This window comes from Triplophysa dalaica, chromosome 10 (assembly GCF_015846415.1).
Source record: "Triplophysa dalaica isolate WHDGS20190420 chromosome 10, ASM1584641v1, whole genome shotgun sequence".
NCBI lineage: Eukaryota > Metazoa > Chordata > Actinopteri > Cypriniformes > Nemacheilidae > Triplophysa > Triplophysa dalaica.
The window spans coordinates 8,149,201-8,174,969 of record NC_079551.1 but is presented as its reverse complement, the minus strand read 5'-3'; the positions used below and the strand labels follow the sequence as shown (position 1 = coordinate 8,174,969).

Here is a 25,769-nt window from a genome sequence, read left to right as displayed (position 1 = left end):
TTACTTGTAGTGGAGTAATATTTGACAAGTATTATCTGTACTTACATTCAAGTAAGGAAGTTGTATACTTCGTACGGCTCTGCATACTAGAAACTCGTTTAAATACAAACATAAAATAGTATTAAACATGAACAAATATCCCTGCTTCATCATTTTTCTAAAAGTTAAAATTTTATTTAAACTTTTATTCTTCTTATTAAGCCCCATGCAAAGCATGATGGGAAGTGGAAATCCTGTTCCTTGTTTCTATTACGCTACTTTAATACAACTAAGGTTATCTCAACTCAAATGGATTAAGTAAAGCGGTTCAAAATAATTGTGTTGTGTTAACTTGATTTATTTAAGTAAATAGAACAAGCATCAAATATTGTATTGATCTACTTGATTGAAACATGTTTAACCATTTAAAATGTAAACATTTAGTTCAGCAAAAGTTAGTATAGTCCATTTAACACAATGCAATTGTGGATGAACATAATACATAACACAGTGGTGTTAAAACATTTAATTAAAATAAAAATGAATTGTTTAATTAAAGTGAACAGTATTGTAAAATCTTTTTTTGAGTATTCCACAAGCTCTCAACCCCTGATTGTTTGATCAGAGGTGCCTGAGAAAAATTAAAAATGAGTCAGAAGTGACCGTACAAAAAGAATAAAGGGTTCACCTTTACAAGCTTTCAAAGGAAATTTTCCGGCATGCCTATGGCAGTTGCCATGCACTTTGTTGGCACCAAAAACATAGCAACCTCAAAATACAGGGTTTCATTGTGGCAGGAGACCAGAAAATATTGACAGCTTAATTCGCATCTAAATAACAAAACCCAGCAGATCAAACGAAGCCGCATAAATTAAAACGCATCAAGATGACATGATTCAGATTTGTGCTGTCTGGGTGTGGCTGGTATAAATGTCAAACATTGCTTTTCTGTTGACTAGAATATGTCGGAAATGATTTATGTAGGAGATACAAAATAGTCACAAGCAGATTTCTTCTGCCATGCAGCCTGGGATCCATGTACATAAAATCTAAAGCTGATGTCAAATAAGAATTAGCCCTACACGTCTCGGTGGTTGATACTGAGGAGGTACAAGAATTAAAAATCTACATTTCACAGAGACGCGAGAGGGAGAGATCAAAACGACATGTGTATAGGCCTACTTTAAAATCTGATATTTTATTTATGGATTTATATGCAAGGTTTTATATCGACAATATAGCACAGTCAAACAGAGTTACAATGAAAAGTGACATTAATGAATTCAAGCCAAAGATTTAAGACCGTGACGTCATCCACACGTTGTGTAAAGAAAGCGGTAAATGCATGTGGAGGAACAGTTAAATGTCAGCGTTGTGCAATGCTGTAGGGCCTGCATATGGCAAAAAATAAAGTGAATCAAATTTCTAGGATAAAAAAAAACCTATTTTTGTTATTTTAAATGTTGTTGTGCACAACAATATTATATGCACACTTTGTATACATAAATCTCAGTATAAATATGTTAATGTACAATTTGATTAATGTACAAAAAAACGTACAATTGCACAAGCAGTTGGGTAAATCTCGTGAAAAGACAAACTGTGAATGAATGTCTGGGCATTTTTAACCCCAAAGTAATTTCCTTAAATAATGTTAAGCCAAACATCATTTTATTTATATTAATGAAAATATATATTTTTAATATGTAAATATATTATGTATTTGTAAAGCAGAACAATGTAGCTGTTTTCATTTTTAATTTAGAAATATTTATTAAATACAAATATAAATACAATTTTTTTTTACTAATTTACTGGTATTAAGGCGATATTAAAAGGATCTTGAGAAGGGTAATGTGCACCGTAATAGAAATCATGCCAAAAATGTCAAGAACAATTTTTTTTCTATTTACATTTTTTATAAATTTATTTCTGTTTACTTTTATTTCGAGGTGAAAAATGACCCAGGCATTTCTTGCGGAGATTCACCCAGGCAGAGATATTAAAATATAGATCTACAAGCAGATAAAATATTACAATTCCTCATTCGTCCTCAAATATATTTCCATACAAGCATATTTGTAAAACATTCATCTTCGATGATCTGAAATTTAAATTGATATGAAATATTACAGTAAACCACCAATTACAATAAAAGTGACAATATTCTCACTGGCACTTACTGTACATTTCATTAACAGTACACTACTTAGTAGCTACATAGAACCCTTTAAAACAGGACAGAGCAAATAAACAGTACGAATAAGCGGTGCTTTTAAACAGGCGACGTGAATAGCCACATGCTGGGAGGCTGACCTGAAACAAATGTGCAGACTTCTAAGGGAACTAATGCAATGTATGAGTCTCTCTTTTATACTCCAGTTAGGTCTGTGCTCTTGATCGTGAGCGTCAGACAGCATCAGACGAGAGGAAGAGCAGCATTATGGGTAACAGAGTAAGAATTTGGGTGGCTGAGATGGTTGGCGTGGCTCCATTGAAGTTCACCCCAGGTTTGGGTCTGGAGTCTGGCCGCTGGTTTGTGGTGATGACACCCCATGGAGGAATTTGTGCGTTGATTTTCCTCTTGGCAAGGTCTTGAGGATCTGTGAAAAATGTTTGAGAGTGATTCATTTGAATGAGATATTTTGAAGAATGTTGGTAAGCAAACAACATTGCCCCCATTGACTTCCATTGAATGTACACAAAACAACAGAGACATTTCTCAAAATATCTTCTGTGTTTTTATAATTATTTTTTGGGGAGGCTGAACTGTCCCTTTTACCATGAGAAAATATGTAAATGAGAAAGACCTATGTGGATGCAGTGATAAATGCTTGTCGCAAACACAATAATAACAGTTTTATCTTTGGGTTGAACATATGTGCATTGCGCAGCAGACAAGCAGGGTGATATATCAACACCAGGCTAAGAGCCAAGCTGCGGTGTGCGCTAACAAACAGACGGAATCCAGCACATTAATGTGTCACGGTGGAATGATGCATAGCATCCATGCGGACACAAATGACTTTAGTGTGTCGACATAGCAGATGTATGTGCATGAGGGTCTCTATGTTTTCTAAGTATCAATTTGCTTGTTTTTCAACATAAACAAGAGGATACGAAACAACAAACAAACACGCCTCTTTCCAATGAAACTCAACCTGTGACTCGAACACAACAGCCATTGTGACTTGTGCACAATACACAATGGGGTTCATTCATCTCCAATCACTGCACGGTGATCTGTTGATGTTGATTAAAAACGGTAAAGTGATGCGATTTGTACCGAGGTTAAGAGCTAATGCCCATAGGGCTGTTTGGTAATGATGGTTGAAATGCATAAAAAGTATACTGAGAACACGTTGTGTGTGTGAAACAGTATTAACACATGTGGCATGTAATATAATGCTAAACATGTCATGCAAATAAATTTGTGTTTATTGGAGATTTATTTAGAGTATTGTTTTTGTTAGCATATAGGCATATAAGGGTGCTTTTTGTTTTTATCAAAATGCAAATCAGAGGAATTCATTTGCACGGTTACATGTTTGCTGACAAGTATCTTGGCATGTTTGAATACGCAAAGAGATTTTTTCACTCAATTCATTTCCACACCTGCAGAAATGTCCACCAACATTCAAAACAGCTGCCTTTGGCTAAATAATTAATCTCATGGCCAGTCTACGCCGTTTTCAGACTGTCTACACTGGAAGTGTTGAAGCTAGACCTTCGGGAGTCCATTAGCTGCAGATTTATTGCTGGCAGTCTAGTATTTCAAGTTGGTCGGTTCTTGAACAGAATAAACAGTAATGGAAAGCTGACTTTGGGTGTGCAGTTAAAAGCTTCAAATTATGATTTGACGGATATTAAAAATGCATTCAGCTTCTACGCAGGCGGTTGTTAAATGCCAACATACAACAACAGGCAACGTATCAAAAGCCCTAATTGTTTTGACATGCGCCCACTCATTCGTAATGCGACGGCAAACAATATAATTACGGAAAAAAGGTGTATACTCTCTGTCTATCAAATACGCAAGTGAAGCGTGACCACATGTGACAAAAAGAATGATTGCATTTCACATTCTCCCATGAACCTTTAGGTGTTCAGGAACAAGCTGCCACAGAACTCAGAAGGCACTCGAGATCTGAAGCGAGTGGATGATTCTCAACGCCTCACAGAACACAGCCGGGAGACTTAATATATTAGCATGACAGTGAAGTGTGAGCTGGGCCTTCTTTGACCTAGTTTTGACAACGTACATACAGTAGAGCCTAATCCATAACGAACATGAACCTGTGAGAAGTCTACACAACTTCATTAGATTTGGTTGTTAAAAGCTTAAAAACGATTTGTTTAGTGTAGCTAACCAATTAATTGAGTGCAAACCAGGTCATGTGTTCTCAAAATGGCGGCCACCACTAGGGGGCTCACCTCTTTGTGCGCTAAAACCAGCTTTTCTATGCTAATTATATTTTTTAAATCATTTTGGGATTTTTTTTTTTTATTAGAACTTTTGGTGTCTTACGTTTTCAGGAAAAACTCCCTCGAAAGATAACGTCCCTTTGCAGACAGAGCGCTATTGTTAGCTTGTCCGCCCACAATGTAGGTATAATTATGTGTGGTAGTTGGCAGCCGCTAACCTTCTTGATGTTTATAAGCCCGAAGACAAAACATCTCTATTCATTCATTTAGTTTTGTTTTTGTTGAACCATAGGTTGGAAAAGCAGATGTGAGAAATGTGATCGTCTACTAGAAACGGCAGAATTACAAATGAGAGTTTATGCGGCAGGAGACATTCAAATTACCTCTTCCTTTTTAACTAAAGTGACGGAAAATGACACAGAAATGAGATGTTCACATACCGATGGGCGTTCGGAGCATTGGTAATGGCTAGAAAAAAAACGATTCTCTTCTGCAGTAATGTCTGTTAATGTGTGAATAAATTTCACATTAGAGTGGCTTGTTTTCACAGAAACCTGTATTTGTCGTTAATGTACTCTTGTTAAAACATGTTCACCTTCGATCAAACAGCGCACAGACTGTAAATCTGCTGGTTTTTATTATAGTGCTATAAAAGATACATATTATGCCAAAGCCATGTGCAGTAGTTACATGGTTTTGTAAATAGATAGACAGAATGGCATAACTCTCAAAAAGACGCAGATTTATTTTTATTGTCCTGGTTGCTGTGGAGTTTCCAAGGTTTTGGGTGTTTTTTAGTGTGTTGTTTTGACGTTACTTAGATGTTCTGAGGTGTTGCCTGGGCATTGTATTTATTTACTATTGTGAGTCTCTAGTTAATTATTTTTTGTAGTTTTTTTTCCCTGTTAATTTGGAAAAAAATAGCAGTGCTTTTATCATATTTATTTATCTATTATATTATATCATGTGTTTTTATTTCAGTGTTTGTTTAATTTTTATTGATCTTAAGCTTATGATTTCAGAGCCTTACACCTATTATACACTCGTGTACATGACCAACACCATGTCAAACGAATGATGTTTTTATTAAACACTAAGGGCTAAATCAAAGCAAACCTGCTGTTTTAGACAAAACGTCTGCAATATTTCCCACAGCTGGTGGTTTAAACTAGCCGGTTCCCTTGTTTTACCCCTGGGAGTCAATCTAATCTTCCTTCACATAAATGGGGGAAGGGTGAGAGAAAGCAGCAGATCTATAGGAAGCTTGAAATTATGTTAGCATTAGCTCCACCGACAACCAGGCCAGAAATTCAGTTTGCGAATATAATACGCAAGAAATGTAGTGCTGCAGGTGGTGATAGACAAAAGATAGCACGTTCGTGTCAGATGAGGTCACCTAAATCAGAGTTTACCAAACTGTCAGAGCATGCCCGCTCAGATGTCTGATGCTGAGAAAATAATCTGATAATTATGAACCCAGACACACATGAATTCCGACACCGTAACATGAGAGCGTTCACCGCTGTGTGCCATACAAACAACAGTCAAAGATTATTGACAATAATCTTTTGTCTCAGAAATTTGTACATGAACTGTTGTATGTCAACATGTTCCTGGTATTTTATGTACGTCTATAGGTGCATATTATTCCAAATGACAAAAAATGAATACTTATTTAAAGGTCCATAGTGTAGTTTTCGAGGATCTATTGACAGAAATGCAATATAATATGAATAACTATGTCTTCAGAGATGTATAAGACCTTACATAATGAAGCGCTATTTCTGTGTACATACACCACGGGTATTTCATCATGTTGTTTCAACAGTAGCCCTGAACAGACAAACTGCTGTGTGTTTCATCAGAGCTTGCGTAAAAAACGAAGCATGTTTTGTAAATAGGATCTCTTTCAGCAAAGAAGCAAAAACACGACAACATCTTTGTCCTTTGTCAGCCATCATAGTACTTTGAAAGGGTGGGGTTAGGGGTGGAGTGAGGCATTGGTTGCAATTCGCAACCTCACCTCTAGATGCCGCTAAATTCTCCACATTACTCCTTTAATTATATTTTTCAATTGAATAATTTGCTACAAGCTTAAATGCCTTATTTTACGTCACAAATCACTTACAAACCCGTCTCTAACTGCTTGGTTCCATTGCAATACATACACAGCCACTTTTCACGATCGTATACGATTTCCAACAGATAAAATCTTTCCATTTAATACCTTGTTTGATCTTAAAACAAGCCGCATAATGGAATTAAACTGGGTCGCGAACGCCCTTACGTGTCGACTTTGAAAAAGGCGAAGATCATTTGCATGAACAAAAATTCGGGTCACACGCTCGTCCCTGCATACAAACACCATTACTGTTTGACCTTCATCAGATGCTTGAGGTTGGTGGGTGTAAAGGTATCTCTCCTCGTCCAATCCTTGTTGAATTACTAATGAGTTCTTTATTACCCAAGCCACGATTCCCCAGAGGCGCCAATTGTAGCCGACCCATACATCACAACCAACATGTACACCTGCTTATACGAAAGCAAACGCACCGTCTCTTTTGTAATTTATCCTTGCACATTAACATCATTAATTGATTTATTAAACTAGAGTGTTCTTGAGTTGGCACATTGAGTAATGAGGCTTCTTTCAATCTCAACAACAGCCATTCAATTGCGCGGGTATGAATGTCACTTAATTAATCAAAGTATAGCTGGCTGAGAGTTTGGAGGACAGTCCAGTCGCCGACATAATCGGAGACCTTCATTTTGGCTTTGATAGAGGTAGACGGAGTCTTTTATTGCCACACGACCAGGATTGGATGAGGCAACTTGTACATTGCAAAGACAGGCCAAATGAAACAACTTGGGGTTTATGTCTTGCTCAAGGGTACAGTTGTGAAATTTAAAGCTAAAGTTCAACCATTTATTCATCATTATGTTGTTCATAATCTGTATATGACTCTTTCTACTGCAAAACACAAAAGAAGATATTTTAAGAAATGTCTCGGTGGTTTTGTGTCCATAAAATAGAAGTTAATTAATGTTGTTTGGTTATCAACATTCTTCAAGAAACTCATGCACGTTTGGAATGACACAAGGGGTGAATAAGTGATGACAGAATTTTCATTTGTGAACTGTCCCTTGCATCATTCTTTGCTAGGTCAAGTGTACTATTTGGCTGGTAAATGATGGGTAAATATATAGATTTTCTTTTGATATTCTTTGATAGTCTCAAAATCCCAAAGATCAGTGTAGTTTTTTTATGTATGCGGTAAGGATTTGTTTCATTCGGCTGGAACTCAGCAAGTGCTTATCAGACTCTGGTTCTATAAACAACTGTATACAATTACATTTTAAATACCACATCCCCCTCACGCTCTGCAGAATCAGAGGTCTGATGACGGACAGAAAAGGACAAAACAGGGATATAAATAAATAAATAGGATAGGATACGTATGGTGCTGTGGAGCAGTGGATAGAGCCTCGGTCAGGGCCGTGCACAGACATTTTGAAACAAAAAAAGGGCACTGTTGGGTTGGGACAGGAGAACACAGCCTACGCTTTTAGAAATGTCTTTCTTCACACTGTAGCGCTCAGTAAATATGATAAATCTTTATTTTATGTAAGTTACAACTCTTTTAACACATTTGTAGTGTTGATTTGTTGAAATTTCAAACATTTTTCAACAATATTTGCGTGTGGAAAAGTGATAAGTACATTTATGCATTTGGCAGATGCTTTTATCCAACGTGACTTACATTGCATTATACTATAAACTACATTTGTTTATGAGTATGTGCAATCCCTTGGATCAAACCCATGACCATTGCGTTGCTAATGCCATGCGCTTACCACTGAGCTAAAGGAAATATTGATGCATTAACATTAACAAATGATTCAATAGTTTTCACATGCTCTCCTACTATCTGGGTTCTTATTAATATGGTCTTAATAAAAATGTATTTATATGATATATGTTATAGATTACTGGTTTCAACTAAGAACATAGATAATGGGAAATGTACTGCACAGCAGTTACAATGAGACAAACTGTCAGCTTTGTGAAGGCCTGCCCAGAGGTGGGGGTGGGGTTTAGAGGGGCACCTTAGAGGATGAGGGCAGTGGGGCCGTGGTTCTAGCCACCGGGCCACCCTCCGTGCACGGCCCAGGCCTCTGTGTCTCTGAGATGTTGAGGTGTGGTGCTCATGTGACTGATGCAGGGTCAAATCTGCAATGTTGTGATCTTTTTGCTCTTTCTAACCTTCTCTTTGTCAGGTAAAAATGCTAGTTAGCGCTTTTTTCTTTGGTTTATACTTTGGAAAAACATGTTTGATTGCTTACATTTAATACTTAGGGTTAGATGTTTCAACTGAGCATAAGTGAGAGCAATAATAATTAATGAGGCTTGTCTTTGCCGATAGTGGACCGCTATTAATTTATGCTGGAATAACCCTCTAAAAGCAGTTAAAGGTGAAGTCCACCTAGAACCAAAACAGAAGCATCCTTCATTACCAAGGCAACCAAAACTGGGCCTAACGTTTAAGCACAACAGATAGAAAGCTTCAGAATCAACACAGCTGTATTACATTATTGACGCAGACGGTGAACGTCACATCAGACTCTCAGGGGCTTGAGGAACAGATCAATGTGAAATTTTTATGCGGATCTCAGAGGACATGCAAGCAAAAACATTCCCATTTTGCATCCGGGAGCTCAGGGCACCCCCTAAAACAGACCTTGGCTTTCGTCCGAGGTGGCCATGGAGACGGACAATAAACCACAGTGCTTATTTGTGTGTGTTGTAGTCACAGCCAATAACAACAAAGTACTTCTAGAAAAGCAAACAATGCAGATTGCACGTCCTATTTCGTCTTATCGCAGCATCATCAATGGGAAGGGAATGAGAGAGAGAGAGAGAGAGAGAGAGAGAGAGAGAGAGAGATAGATAGATAGGGGGGTATCATAATGCTCTGGTCACCGTTAATGAACCGTTTCCTGTGAAATGAATAATTGATTGATTATCATCAGCTCTGTGGTTGCTGCCGGGTGGGGGGGAGGTGTTCTTCAGTGACCCTGGAAGAGACTGGCTGTCATTCAGCAATTCATTTTTCATCAAGCCAAAGGGATTTGAGGGATTTAAAATGGCCATATACTAGCAGTTCATTTAAGCAAGTAATCGGTATTGGGGAAAGAAGATAGATTAAAAACCGCAATACTAAAATAGAGAGGGGGAAATGCATGTTTAACTATCGTCAATTTCACGGCACAGTAATTCATGCTTTAAAGTGGGTTATTTAGTTCAGAGAGCTTCTCTGTTGGTGAGGATATCAGGAAAAGTAAGACAAAATAAATAAATCTCTGCTTTGGAAGGTATTCTTAAATTACTAAATAGTTGGTGTGCAAATTTTAGGGTTAATCTACATGGCTACACAGGCCAAATATTTTAACATTCTTTAAAAGAGTTATTATACTTATATAAGTTATATTGTATTGCATTGTACTGTATAAATATTTTGAAATAGCTTTTATTTTTTCATGTTACTTTTAGTTTACTTTTTTATTTTTTTTATTTTTAAATGTATTCCTACATATGTTTATTTTCATTCCAACATCCCTTTTAATTTATTTATTTTTTTCAATTAATTGTATGCAAAATTTTTTTTTTACATAGTATCATAATAGTGCATACTGTGTAAAAATAAAATATATATATATAATTTCAATTATATACAAATGTAAAAATGTATATACACATTTTAATTTATATACATAATTATTATACAAAGTGGACACACATAGTATGTAAAAAAATCTTTATTTTGCATACAATTAATCATGGATAATCGTTTGTCAGCCTTATTTTTTTATAAATAGTTGTAGTACCGCAACTCAAACTTCAATTTATTGCTGCGCAAAATTTCAAATTTTTGATTAGTTTAAGTGTTTTTATAGTTGCAGTTTAAGTAAATTATAATACAACTTGGAGAGGGGTATAAAGGTGACATCACAATTTGTTTTTGTTATACAAAAGTACTATTCCAGCCAATTTAATCAACACATTGTAACCAACATTCAACATGGCTAAACTTTTAAAAGAGGGATGCCATTTGGAAAGTGCCTGTATCTAAGAGAGAGGACAAATGGACTCATCCAAGGAGTCGGAGCTTTGCTTTGAAAAATGGTGCAATATCCCACGACACCCAATTCATTAGGTGAATCTGTTATGTGAAGCGTTCTTTTCCACCAAAGCTGATATCCTAAAGCAGTAGTTTATTCTATTGCCCATCAACAAAATAAAGAACAATAGTTTAACAATGCCATTTAAATATAAATGTGATTTATTTATGTTTTATTTAAGAAAATACAATTGTATTAATTCAATATATGATTAATATTTAGATGCAAGAGATCAATAACATCCAAATGTTCCTGTTATTGTCCGAACTGTAAATAATGAGAAGAGACTGACCGCCTAATGCAAACAAATGGCAGAAAATGATTCTGGGTTTCTAAGCAACGTGGGTACAATGTCGACTCCTGGGAGCTCGGGATCACGTAAACGCAAACAGACAGTTGACTGTGAGCTGTCGCCACAGAGGACGAGCGAGAACAAACTCACCTGTCTCGCTCTCGCTGTGGCCCGATTCTTGACAACCGTCTTCATCATCGCACTCGCCGCTTCCGTCTGTTGCGTCGCCGCTGCCTGTCTCAGTATCTCCGTGACCATCTGCTCCAAAACCAGTCTCACCTCTCATCTCCTGTAACAAAACAAATCACAGACAGCTCTTAAAACACACACACACACACACGTTCTTATGAATGCATGACTGGGTGGACTTCAGAAAGTGTTTATTCACTTACTACTTTCACATGTTTTAGTTTTTAGTTTATAACTTAAAGATATCTGAGGGTAACAAATAATAACTAACATTACAATATATTAGAGATTCTTAAAGGGATGGTTGAGCCAAAATAATTTTTTTCCCATCATTTATTCATCCTCATGTCATTTAAACCTGTATGAATTTTTGTTCCTGCAGAACGCAAAATAAGATATTCTGAAGAACGTGAGTAACCAAACAACATTGCAATCCATTGACTTCCATTGTATGCTCACAAAACCACTGAGAAATGTCTGAAAATACAATATCTTTTGTGTTTCACAGGAAAAAAAGAGTCACATACAGGTTTTGAATTACGTGAAGGTGAAAGTGATACTTAAGGTCTGAATCAAAATTTCCCCATGTTCCCCAGTCGGAGTTATAATACCACGTATCCTTTTACTTCCAAATGGTAGAATGGGAATTAATGGGGGGCAAAGAACGACTCGACACGGCTCTGTGGTCTTAACAAAGGTATTCTGAAGAGAATCAATGCGTTTGTTTAAGAGAAATATCCACTAATAACGATCATGTCTAACATCCGCTTTAGGCAAACAAGAGGCTTATTTTGAAAAGTTCCTGTGACTAAAACAGCAATTTCACTTTCAGTCAATAGAAACACTGCCTCCTCTGTGCGGGAGCTTTCATCACCATCATTTGCAGGAAAAACCAGCCTGTAGTTCACCTGCAGTGGATGTAAGAAATTTTCATTAATAGGCGTTCTTTGACCGATGGATGCACTTTTTGGAGCTGAAAGTTAAAGAATAGGTGGCATTATAACCGCATTATTCTTCAAGAAGAAAGTCACATTAACTTCGGTTGCCTTGATGGTGAGTATAACATGGGTAAATTTTGATTCAAGTACCATGATCCCTTACCTCCACCTCGTTTGTTGCGCCCACACCTGATGATCATTACCTGGACACTATTTATACAATGTTTTGTCTTGTTCTTTGTCGAGTTTTGATGTTAGTTTTGTTCTTTTACATGTGTCTGATTCCTGTTCTAGACAGGACTTGCTTTTGTGGATACCTGTTTTTCTTGCTTTGTTTTCCCGGACAATATATTAAAGTCTGTTCACTGGAACTTGCTTTTGACCCAGAGAGTGACATTCAGGCAAGATGTCACAGCTCAGAAGAGCATACAGCTTTTAACATGGATTCACTTAAGTGCAACCTTTATTTTCACAGCGAGAGAATATGAACTGTGCTGTTCATAAAAACAGCTCTGAGATTGTACAAGTAAATCATTTGTAATGTCTTATGGGTCAATTTTTGAAATTGACATTTTTACATCATCTGAAAGCTGAATAATTAAGCTTTCTATTGATGTATGAGTTGTTAAGGATAGGACAATATATGGTGGAGGTAAAGACGTTTATAAGGGTGCTAAAAAATCTTAACATTGAGAAAATTGCCTTTAAAGTTATCCGTCAGAGGTGCTGTAACAGACCATCCACTCACAAAAATAAGTTTTTATGTGGTTAGGGTTGGAAATTTACAAAATATCTTCATGGAACATGAACTTTACCTAATATCCTAATGATTTTGGGCAAAAAAGAAAAATTTATAATTTTGACCCGTACAATGTATTTTTGTCTTTTACTAAAAAAGTTCCTGTGCTGCTTAAGACTGGTTTTGTGATCCAGGGTCACATTTGGCTTTATATACTTCCGAACATTTTTACAGAGAAGCATGTTTCGGAGAATCAAATTTATCTTGAATTGTTTTCACTGCAAGCTGATGATGCTTCAAAACTAGAATGCTTTTATTTAAAATCAAGGATGTTTTACCATTGTGTACAATTTTACCTTAAAATTGTTAAATAGCCAGTCTTAACTTTGATATGTATTATATACAGCTATATAGAGCAGACTATGTAATGGAAATATATTATTTGATCTATTGTTTTGGACAATTGAAGTGATATCAACAATAATTTTTTCATTTGTATAGTTGTGGTATATAGACTCGTTTAGATAGATTGGTTTATACTAGTTAAAATTCTTCCGTAAGAATTTAATTCTGCATTTCACACTCTTTGACACCAAACCGCGGTGAACTTCAGATAATTACAGTGACCGAATGAGGTCCTCTAGGGATCTGTTAATGAACCGGTGCTTAATGAATTATGCCACGTGTCCGGCGAATGCCATGGTAACACAACTGGAATGTCTTCTGCCTCCCCTCCATTTAGATAAAAAAGCAGGGATGTAATTTTTAGTGCTTTCATTTTCACTGCCTGATTCATTATTCAATTTAGCCGCATATTACATTTTAATAGTCCTGTTTGTGATACGAGAAAATACAATTACAGAAAAATCTCTCGTCCACATTGCTTAACCACAGTACTCCGTATTATACAGTATGTATTTGTATTAATATCTGTTTGAAAATAAAACTTTTTTTCACATTGTTTTACTAATTACTAATTTTAACTGATAAAGAATTAATAATTTCAAGCTTTCAAAAAATATATTTTGAAAAATGGAAAACGATACAAAACCAATGCAAGTCAATGGGGACCAACGGTTTTCTGTTACCAACATTTTTCTAAATATCTTCTTTTGTGTTCTGCACAAGAAATAAATACAGGTTTGACATGACAAGAGGGCGTGTAAAAAATTACAGAATTTTCATCTTCATTTTGAAGGTTGTGAACTATTCCTTTAAATGCACCCTCTTCCCAAATCCCCACCCAGCAATTTTTGATTGACAGGCAGAACATGTATCTAATTGGGTAGTTTTGTGCAAAAAGTATAGAGTAGGACAACTCTTTTTTTGGTTTGCAGATTTTCCCAACATCTCCCAGCACATCAGCCTTTGAAATGATCTGCCTTGCAGATGGTTTTATCTGAACCAATTTACAGTGCATTTGAAATATACATATTATCAGTATCCTCTTTAAATCGAACCCACCAGCTGAGCTACGTGAAGTCTTGTCATAGAAGATAGATGCCTGTTGTATTAGATACAGTATGTGTTTATCCATAAAGCTAATTTAAAAGTTTTTTCTGCATTTCTACCAATTACAAGTGTGTAAAACAGAACATGTAATATCTGTATGTGTACAAATCAATACAATTCTTTGGATGGTGATGACGATGAAGGTGGTCTTTGTTGCTAAGACATGTTTCCTTGACAACAGGGCTCATCTGGGGACTCAACCCCGTCGGCTGGATATGCCTCTGATGGTCAGAGGAAGGCGATACAGGGTCACATTTGTCAGCGGTCTGATAAATATCTCTGTACATCAAGCTCACATCCAAACTATCTCGCAAAGATACTGAGCCATTGGTGCCTTGTCACAATTACGGAAGGCTCGGCTGTCTTTAAATTGCCTTGAATTATGACATCAGCGTGTGCGTATGTGTTTGTGTGTTGATATATGTATATACTAGGAGGGGGTTATGAAAGAATTCATACTCATTAGCTTCTCCCCATGACACATCTTGGCTGTACAAATCACGCCCGCCGTATCTTTGCTCGCCGTTTTTACGAGGTGGACTCATCAATAACTTGGCTTTATGCAAATGAGTGTTACATCATATCGTCCGCTCAAAGCTAAAGGATGCACAGATGATCCTGGGGGGGATAATAGCAACATTTGATGTATACTCATCTTTCAGAGGCATAAATCCGTCCTGCAGGCGCAGGCTAAGATGACTCACTTTGGTGACACAGCGATGCAATATTAATATTTCAATAAGCCGTAATACACATTGCATGAAGCTGTGCACCAGGGCCAGACACAAGACGGACATTTAAAAAAATGTTGTCCCAATTTGGGTTGAAAATATTCAGTGGAATGAATTTAATTGAGCGAATTTGTTAAACGGAATTGAGATATATCCACTCCCTTGGGTAGATGAAAAAGTGATCTGAATAATATGAAATATTTAATACACCATACAAAAATGAAGTTATAAAGTTTTATTTTTGCAGCAATGTATTGTGTAATTCGTTTGCATAATGTTTTAATATTGAGCCCGTCCCTTTTAAGTGCATATAGTTTTCCATGTACACAGCACATCAAAAGGACAAAAGAATGCAAATTTGGCACCCACCTAAAGTCTTCTGAAAAGCATCTATACAAGTTTCTAATTTTACGTATTGTGTAGTTATTTGCTTGAATATTTGTCAGAACACTGCAGACAAATATATTTATGTCTTGTCTTATAACAAAAAGATGTGTTATATTTGCCAGTGGGGTGAACTTTATTACTTTCATAGTTTTGCTTTCATTGCACAAAAAAGTTGCAAGCAAAGAATCCCCCTCCTTGCTATTAAGACATTTTAGATGTAATATCTTGTAATTTTACTTTTCAAGTGTGTCTTGTTTTAAAGATGTTTGGATATTTTTATTGGAAAACAAGGCAGAAACAGAAGCATGCAAATTTTGGACGTTTCTTCTAGACCTTACAATGGACTTGTGACCCTTACAACTAATGAAACTTATTTAACAAGTGGCCAAAAGTGAACTTCGTCTCAACCCCTTACACAAATGTATTGTACTTTCCCAGCTTCTTGCCAGCTGGTGATGCAAGTCCTCACAGCAACCTGCACCCGGCAGTGCTGTGGGCCAGGGCTTGGTCGAGTTTATACATAATGTGAAACCACAGCGTCTGGTTTTAATGGAGCAATGAAAGACATTACAAAATGGCTTCCAGAGGGGCCGGTAGCACTGACCTTCATTCCCTCCCAAACACAGCTGCAAGAACGACAGACTTTGTCATCAAGCCAAATAGAAGGTGTTCTGCGTTCCCGTTTGGGAGGCTTGGTCTGATCTCGCTACAGCCTGATCACAGAGCAAGGCCGAGGGTAATGACACCACACTCGATGTGGGCCTGGACTATTTTTGTTTGGTGGGCGCACTTGAAATTATGCATTTTAGGTGGTTCGTAATGTCTTCTATACAAAGCAAATCTTTGTTTCTGGTTGTTGGAATGGTAAAGGTTTACACTAGCAACGACAAGGTCGGTGGTCTGATCAAATTTTTCCTAAACTTATTTAAAATTCAAACATTTTTATGTCCAAAAGTTTATGGACTTACCTGATTGAAACGTTCAAGTCTCTCCTTAATGTTGACCAGGAGTGGATGAGCAATTTTGACCCTTATCTCTGGGTTGTGCCTCTGGGCCTGTAAACCGTTTCCAACCACGCGACCTGTATAACTTTGACAAAAATGGAGCGAGAGATATGTTACAGTTACTTAAATGAAGCACTCTGATAACCATCATTTAATTCTGTCTTTTCTAGAGGCCAAAAATGCAGGGGAGCTCAAAGGCTAATTGAAACATTGATCGGACAAACAGAGAGACCCGTTTCACCCTCATAAATGACTTATTAAGAATCCTAGAGTGAAGCCTGGATACAAAAAAGGTGATGCAAATCTGGGTATTGACCCCATGCCCTCTAGTAGAGATAAGGGGGCGTTCTTCAGAAAAAACAAGCTTGTGGAACCAAAACTGGCAAGATTGAATGTTTAACTGTATTGCTACTAAATGGTATTAGGGAAAGCATTGTCAACATATTCAAACAGTTCTGTTAGTTTTAGCCGACTAGCATTAAATTTGCACAACAAACTGGAGGGAACATATCCTGAGAGATAACTGTCAGATACTGTTCCCCTTATATTATATAAGATAGAAAGTTCGTAAATGTCTCCAATTTCCGTTGTTGACTTTTTACCCCACATCAAGTACGTTTTGTAAATTTGAGCTGGCTAGCATTAAATTTGTCCATCACAGCATGGGGAACATGTCCTGACAGGTGAGAATGTCACTATCACATACTGTTCCCCTCGTGTTCTATAAGATAGAAATTTCAACAATGTCTAAAATGTATATTGTTATTTTTTCCTCATAACAAGTAGGTTTTGAGAGTTTAAGCCAGCTATTAATAGATTTGACCATCAAACTGCAGTGCTAACCTCTATACCACTGGGCATATTTCATATACAGTAGGCTATATATGTTCAAGATGTTCATCTAAAGGAGCAAGCATTATTAAATCTGATTAAGTATTTCTTTTTAGTATTTCTTTTCTTAAACATCTTTAATGGGAAACCAAGTATAAACTACTCAATCACATCAGGATAATTGTGTCATCTCATTCTGATCACTTCATTTCTAATAACACAATTTACTAGAAGTTTAGATGAAGGGGATCTCAACATTGGTCGTCATGACGATATGAAGTGTACAGTGGTTAGCAGACAATGAGATCAATAGGTCAAGCACAGGCAGGTCAGTTAGGTCAAAAGTTAGATTAAGAATCAAAAGTGAACTAAAAATACAACAATGAATCACAAGGCACGTAACACTGAATAAAACCTCTTTGTTTGTCTTCTTTAAAGGTGAATTGTGTTCATCTTTTGAATCATAAATCGAATCACTTAGAAAAGTAATGGTACATTTTGATTCATTCAAATAAAAAACAACGCAGGATAAATTCGATACTTTAATATGAGTAATAGCGAATGCTAGTAATGTTAAGCACAACTCAATATAAACAGCTACAAATATAAGTCTTTCTTTTTCAATGCAAATTTCCATATCAAAAATAAATGTCAGACACTCCAAAAATTATGCAAAAGCATTTGTTTATGAAATTGCTAGGGTCCATGAACAAGAAGTGTAGCAATGTCCTTGAGACTGTCAGACAGAAAGACTGCCAGACAGACGGATCAAAGGGTGAACAGTGGGGGGTCATATAAAGCCCAGCAGGAGGGCAGAATAATGTATCCGTCTGCCTCCGCATCAATACACGAATGCTCGTGGGTGAAATAGGCCTGCTGTTTCCACAGCAGCTAATCCAAGTGAATAAATAATGACCCCAGAAACCTCTCCTGCATCTCTACAGCAGCCCAACAGGCGGTTCACGGTGCGGGGCGGGAGCACTTTGTTTAGAACCGATGCGAGACAGATTTGTATATTTGTCTGTTTCGCAGGTTTGCCCTTTTCAGCTGCTGTCATAGTCTCAACTGGTCTCGTACCTGGGGCGGTAGACATGTGAGGTATATAGAGGAGAGATAAATGAGTATTCACTGTATGACAGCGGTGGATTATTTAGCTTATTTAAATGAAAAACGAGCTGTCAGTGGACGCTGTCATTTTTTCACCGGTGCGTTCTTTCTTTGGGGGAAGCAGTTGTTTTATTTGTATGCGCATAATTTAAGAGGCTGCAATCTACTCGGTTTGTTTTAATAAGGTGAGAGCCAAACTAAGATTTGGATTATTACTATATTTATGAAATTCATTATTGCATGACTGCTGAAATGAAGTGCATGTGATCGCAACTGATCATGCGCTTAGCTACGAGCATTTAAAGCTACTGGAAATTAAAATGGACCTTGATCACGTTTTGAACGTTCCTCGTGGCTGTGCATAATTCATCTTTGCACAGTGTTCCTAAGACAACAAAATAATTTTTGTAATTGGTTCATAACCATTTTCTTGATCTCATTTTCATAACTAGCGGTGTAAACAAGGCCTTATTGACGAGGAAATATAATTCTCTAACCAATATTGTGAGTGCCTTGGGCTTATTCATATTGGTCGGACAAGCGCTGACATACACGTTTGTTGCCGAAAATCATTTGTCGGATTAATTTGAAACGCCTGTTGGTGTTTGTTGGCGCTGTGTGAAGATGACCGTTGTGATTTCTAACGTTAAATCCAACAAAAGAAAGATATTTTGAGAAATGTTTGTTGGGTTTGTGTCTATAAAATGGAGGTCAATGTTGTTTGGTTACCAACGTTCTTCAAAACCTCTTTTGTGTTCTGCAGAAGAAAGAGAGTCATAAAGGTTTGAAATGACATGAGGGCAAATAAATTAAGAAAATAAATCATTTTGGGTGAGATATCCCTTTAAGTTGGGTATTATTTCACACGTAATGACAGTTTGATAATATTTGACCAAAACAAAGTAAGTTAACTAACCTGCAATTTTATTTTTGGCAATATTGAGGCAAAGGTTAAAGGTAAAGTTAGGTTGAGGTGACATTGCTATATGATGTCAAGCAAAAAGTATTTCTAAAATACCAATCTTTAGTATTCTTTATGGTTAATTTTGAATTTTGTTTTTGATATTTTATCCTCAAATGTTATAGTAGCAGTTCTCGAATTCTTTCATTTTAATGGCTCGTAACAATACGCATGTTTAGATAAAAATGCAGAAAGCCGCAACAAACACGCAACCTCAACGACTTTGATTATGACCATCAAACAGCCTACAAAGACTTCTGTTGGACTCTTTGAACAGATGAAGCGGTGATAACAAAAATGGCCGAATGAATCTTAACTTTAAAAAAATATTTACAAAGCTCAAGATCAAAGAGTTTGGAATTCCCCACTGTTTATTTTTATATACACTCCCACACACACAGAATCGTATACACACATAAGCAATTAAATTCATCTGCTATATTAGATTAGCTCATGTATTTGCTCAGACTGTACATAAAGACCACTCATCCAAGAGCTCTGGCTTAGACAAAAAAAACTTACCAGCACTAATATTTCATGTTACGTTTGTCTAAACGTATCCCAACTTTGGTCTATTCTAAATGGGCTTGTCTTCAATTCAGCCGTGCGGCTTGATGTGTGTAATAACCGGCTATGCAAAACCTTGGGGTTGCTAGTTTTCCGTCCTATTTATTGTCTGTGGTCTATAAAGAAGGGAAGGGCCCGTGCTAATGTAGGACATCTGTAATATATCTAGTCGGCTTTGAAGTGCACAAAGCCAACAATGTCAACCCGTATTAAAGTAGATGTTCTGGAATAACATTGCAGTCGGATACGAAGTTGTAATACAATGACGTTTTGTACGCTGTTATACTGTATCTGTTACAGACTACTTTTATATCTTGCCCCAAAATACCATCAAATATTGCGAACTGATCGCAGATGTCACATTGAAAACAACATTGTTTAAATTGAAGATGGTTAAATGTTTGTCAGCAACACGTAGACTCCAAAGTGGGTCAAAGTTTGCCACTGGCGGATACCAGTGGAGAGAAAATGGATTTGGACTGCAGACGTTACTCGGCTAAAATGAAAACAAACACACGCAGTTGTCATGGAAACCTCACACATCATCACTTCCGACTGACTAAAAATGCTTTCCGGGTCTGGAAGCGATTTTTGACATCCCACAAAACATTTATTTATACACTTCAATGAGCAGCGGGAGGTGGACCGCAGCTTCAACTAAGCATTTTCAAAAATACCTTGTTTGCTCAATTTGAAACGTGACAGTCTAGATGGACCTTAAAGGTAGAAATGAAAAAAAAAATTTGGACTGAACTTTGTGCGAAAGCTGGGCATGTTGTGAACACGTTTTCCACCAAAAAAAAATTTTAACAGACGACAAGGTTTCTGGATGGTAGCTGCATGTCATTCCAAACTCGTATTCGACTCTTTCTTCCGTGGAACACAAAATAAGATATTTTGAGAAATGTCTGAGTGGTTTTGTGTTCATACAATGGAAGTTTATTGGGGTCAATGCCGTTGGAATACCAACGTTCTTCAAAATATCTTCTTTTGTGTTCTGCAGAAGAAAGCAAGTGAAACTTTTTGGATTGACATGAAGCTGAATAAATGATGAAAGAATTTGCACTTTTAGGTGAGCTATCCTTTAAATGCATCAAGTTGTTTTGGCCACAAGGGGGCAGTGTAAACTATTTTAAGGAGGTTGCGCTACCAAGTACATTGCCAATTGTTTGCATCAGAGTGGTTCTTGACCTACTGATATATGAGAACCAATGACCTACTAAAAAATCTGTATACCTATTATACTTTACACAACATGGGCAGTTTCATTATATAATGTGAAAAAAAGCCATCAAGTGTGCACTTCTCTATTATGATGAAATGTCACAGCCTTCAACCGCACATTTAGGATGATACAAATCTGTCCGTCTTTTTCCAATACAAACTAAAAACACCAGATTAACAATCCTGTCTGTTTCCTTCATGAAAACTGTGGACTGTCTCCCGGACTACCCTGTGTTTGTGCCATCATGGGCCCCCTAGTATGACCGGTGCCAGGCCAATGTTTTTGCTGTCATGTCAGACTGATAAAACAGTTCGTCCAGGGGGCGGAGCCAGTGCTGGAACCAAAACTAAATGAGTCCATACAATAGATATTTGAGCATTATGTGGACAAACTCAAACATACATATTAATCTTCATATTCTATATTTTTTCCTGACGGACTGCAAAATTGCATATAACCAAATGTGTATTTGAGTGTGTGTGATACTAGGCATCTCATTTGTGTCAGTAAAGGGTTCCAGGACTTTGTGAATGAAGCTTCTGTCCAGACGATTGGAGAAAAGCCACCAAAATCCATGACTACTCACTGACTTTATTGTTGAATAACCCAGTGACACGCTATCAATTGCCAAATTCACTCATGCAATTAGAAGTGGCCGACGCCTACCTCTCCACCACATCTTCTCCACTCCAGCATGTGTTTTCATCAATCTCCACCTGTCCCTCGCAGAGCATCTCAGGAAGGGTGGAAAAGAACGTTTTGTACCTCTGGATATAGCCCATAAACTCCCTGTAGGAAGTTCAGACGATTTAGGAGGTAATAAAGACATCAAACCACATGTAATTATACAGCACAACCTGTTCTGCACCAGTCCGGTGTGTTTATTTAAAACGTTCACGCTTGTCTTATCAAACATGTCTAAACACTGAATGAGGTGAATGCTGGATTGATTTCCCATAACTTATTGTGATGGTTACTAATGCTTTTAAGCGTTCATCCTTGTTCGCGCAAGTTTCGTGTGCATTTTAATTGTTAGAACATTCTCCGGCCGACAGCCAACTTTGGTTTTTCAATGGCAAAATAATTAAGGATAATTAAAGTGATGAACCTTAAAGGTATGATATAAAAATTGCTGACACAACAATATTAGTGGAGCTTCCTGTATATTGTCGCGTCTCTGAGATGTTCTTACTTGACTTAACTGAGGAAGGATTCCCACATGGAAAGAACCTATATGAGGATATATGCACATATATGAAACCTATATGCCTATATGAAACCATATATGCTGCATATATGCCTATATTTGCTGCATATATGCGTATATATGCCACATGTAGGCAAAATTGAGGTGCATATATGTGCATATACAGGCCAGGCCATATAGGCCTCCTGTATTGCTTCTTTATATCCACATATAAGCCCTATATGTAAATACAACAGATGTCTCCTATATAGCTCATGGCAGGATCTGGTGATTTTGTAGCTTATATCCCACACGGAAAAAAACCTATATAAACCTATATGTTTCAATATAGGTTTTGATATAGGTATTTAATATATCTGACATATATAAAATTGGCAGTTTTCCTGTATTATATGTGCATATATTTACGCATATATGTACGCTTATATGTGCATATATGTGCATATATGTACATATTATATAGGAAAACAGCCAATTTTATATATGTCACATATATTAAATACCTATATCAAAACCTATATTAAAACATATAGGTTTAAATAGGTTTTTTCCGTGTGGGTTGGTACTGTTTATTGTTTAAAGGTGTAAAATTGTAATAAATAAAGCACCATAAAGGACCACATCTACAAAATACTTGGCTCATATCTATAGAAATACTAATCGCATCCAGAATAAAAGTTTGTTTTTACATAATATATATTTAAATATATATACTTTAATACATGCATGTATGTGTATGTGATTATAAATACAAAATTAAAAGGCACAGTACACAGACATGTATTATGTTATCAAACTTTTACTCTGGATGCGATTAAGCATGAACAATGGTTTGAGAGCCCTTCTAAACACCCTTTCTGTGTGTTCTTGTACATATAAATTGATGCACGTTATTCTAACGTTATTTCATTTTAATTTAAACCTTACACAAATGAAGTTAATTCAAGTGTGTTCACTTCTTTTAAACTAAACAAGTAAGAAAGGATACTTGTCAGAATATAGTTTTTGATTATATAAATGCACATATATTCTTGGTATACTTGATTTATGCTGACAAAAATGTCTGTACATTTGGCCAATACTTGTTCTTAATCTGTTGTATACTTAAAAGTATACTTTTATGCAGTTTTTGAAATAGTACACTTACAAGTATACTAAAGTAGGCCTAAAGTACACATAATAAAAAGAACATATGATTTAAAAAATGAAGTACGCTTATTTTTATAAGGGATGATACAACCTTATGTAACACATATGGACACTTACCTTGAAATCTTTTTCAAACTTCTGGTTTTGTCATTTTTGGACGGCTTCAAAGGAAAAGACCTGCAGCCATGAGAAGATCTTCCAATGATTTGCAATATAACAACAGGCACATTAAAATATAAGTGGTGGGATTTTCATTGGACGCCTTACCTTTTTTTGAGTATGATATGATGATGTTCGGCTGTATCAGGTGATGTTGTAGGGCTGGAGGACGTGACTGCCGTTTGAAGCTGTACTGTGGGGTTCACTGAAGGAGTCAAACTCTTTGAGGTGACACTGATGGGAGTCGCAGCAATCGTTTGAGTCAAGGGACCGCAAACTTTGCCCACCTTAAGGAAAAAAAGAGGAAGAATAAGTCATTTTCGAAATAATCTTGGAACAAAATAAAAGTACATTTGTGTTGGATACATTTTTTTCCAAATAATATAGGCTATCTCTTACACCACAGGCACATTGTCACATTAGTCTTGCTTTTAGTATAACTCTGACTAAATTAGTAAAAAAATTATACTTTTAGGTTTTGCAATAAATAATATACAGTAACAGGCGTTTGTATTTACTCAACTGGAGAGATTGCCCCACCCGGTGGCCACATCACAGTAACACAATAGCAATTTTTTTTTAAATGAACAAACTTTAAAAACACACAATAAATTTAAACATTTAACTGTATTGTAAACTGAATGTGTAAAATGTTCACAAATGCGCATGTAAGTTTTGTAAGAGTTTTTCTGTACTGTGTGCTTAAAATGATTGTTTTACTTTTCATACAGTTCTCTGAAAATTTCATCCTGATTAAATGACCCAAAAATTGACAATTCCATTTTTTGTTGCATACTTTTATTTTGTAAAATGCACATTTTTACAAACTTTTTCTCACAAATAACCAGCTAAGTGAATTGTCTATATACAAGTGTGTAAACGTGTTTGTATTTGTATTTATCTCTTACAGATCTCTTATTTATCCAAGGATTAGTCAGACCATCTCGTTCCCCCGCTTGGGCCCCTCGCTAACTGCATTGCATTGTGGGATAGGGGCCGTCCGGTCTGCGAGAGGCGCCTTTGTCCAGAGGTGAATTTGCATGCAGGACATCAGGCTGACGGGGACCAGACATCACCCAAACAACTCAAGCAGAACCAAGATAGTGCCAGACCGCATGCAGCGTGGGGGACATGAGATGCCCTGTCGTCCTGCATGTCTTGCCAACGATTGGGGGATGCATATAGACATCTTATAAACAACAAAGGTATAATACGATATTCTGAGGCTTATAATATAAGAATGTGGTTACAATTGAGAAGTACAAGGACGAAATGCTTTATCACATTTGTAGTATGTCTTAATATTATTAATTACTAATGCCTGAAATATACCTAAATATATAAAAAATACATTGATAAATAAGTCAAGCTACACAAGTTTGATTTTGAGTAACGTACTGTTACTTTGACTTAACGAAATGTTTCTGAATTCTTAAAATATATTGCAAGATCTCATCGTGCCACAGGAGGCGCTAACGTAGCAGTACATTAACTTTTCAGGCAGTCAAATAATATGAAAACAATCAGAATTCAACCTTTTGGATCAACTTATCAAAGTTTAAGATGCTTTTTTAAGCTTTTTTTGATCTATTAGATAATAATTTTATAAAATTTGCCGTCTTCACTAAAAACTAGTAGTGGATCCCTAATACTTTGTGGTCAACCCGACCCAGCAAGCCTGGCTCCACATTGTGTGTAACTTGAACCTAAAGTCATGCCAGCTTCATGGCATCGGTGAGAGGAATATCTGATCCAAAAGAGGCGGAAGGCCGACATCAACCGGCCTCAGGTTCGAGTTCGGTTGAGGTTGGGGGACTCTATAATAATATCTCTAAATCTGATTGCCAAGCCTCTTTCAGACCGGTTTGCGGGAATGCGTCTCCAACCTGACCTATACCCGCACGCAGCTGTGAATGGCAGCTCCTGATGAGTGCAAAGCCGAGCTGTCACGGGACCCTACGCTTTCATTTCCAGGGAAGCAGTTGGGCGAGAAAGACTGGCAGGCGGCTTTCCTGTGCCGTGCACACGTAGGAAGGTATGAATAGATTCGGGGTGGGCAGTTGGGTATTCATTTACACACGGCTTCAGCCACACTGTCATGACCGACAGATTTTTTTTGCAGTGTGTCATGTTACTGCATAATCACGCTCCTAATGACCAAGCTAATAATAGCCCACTGTAGATGTT

General features: G+C 36.8%; 1 protein-coding gene across 2 annotated transcripts in view; it reads right to left on the bottom strand.

The window, feature by feature from the left end:
- Window positions 1-351: 351 nt before the first annotated feature.
- The window catches only part of gpc5b (glypican 5b), a 31,583-nt gene continuing 6,165 nt past the window's right edge, over window positions 352-25,769 (bottom strand). Inside the window, exons 4-9 of one of the 2 annotated variants that reach the window (XM_056757924.1) lie at window positions 23,691-23,869; window positions 23,541-23,618; window positions 21,734-21,856; window positions 16,341-16,461; window positions 11,027-11,165; window positions 352-2,582 (exon numbers count right to left, since the gene is read on the bottom strand). In XM_056757924.1, coding sequence (XP_056613902.1) covers window positions 2,389-2,582; window positions 11,027-11,165; window positions 16,341-16,461; window positions 21,734-21,856; window positions 23,541-23,618; window positions 23,691-23,869 — 834 coding nt within the window. In that variant the 3' untranslated portion in view covers window positions 352-2,388. The remainder of the gene's footprint in view (window positions 2,583-11,026; window positions 11,166-16,340; window positions 16,462-21,733; window positions 21,857-23,540; window positions 23,619-23,690; window positions 23,870-25,769) is intronic. The other variant, XM_056757925.1, reaches the window with a different exon arrangement.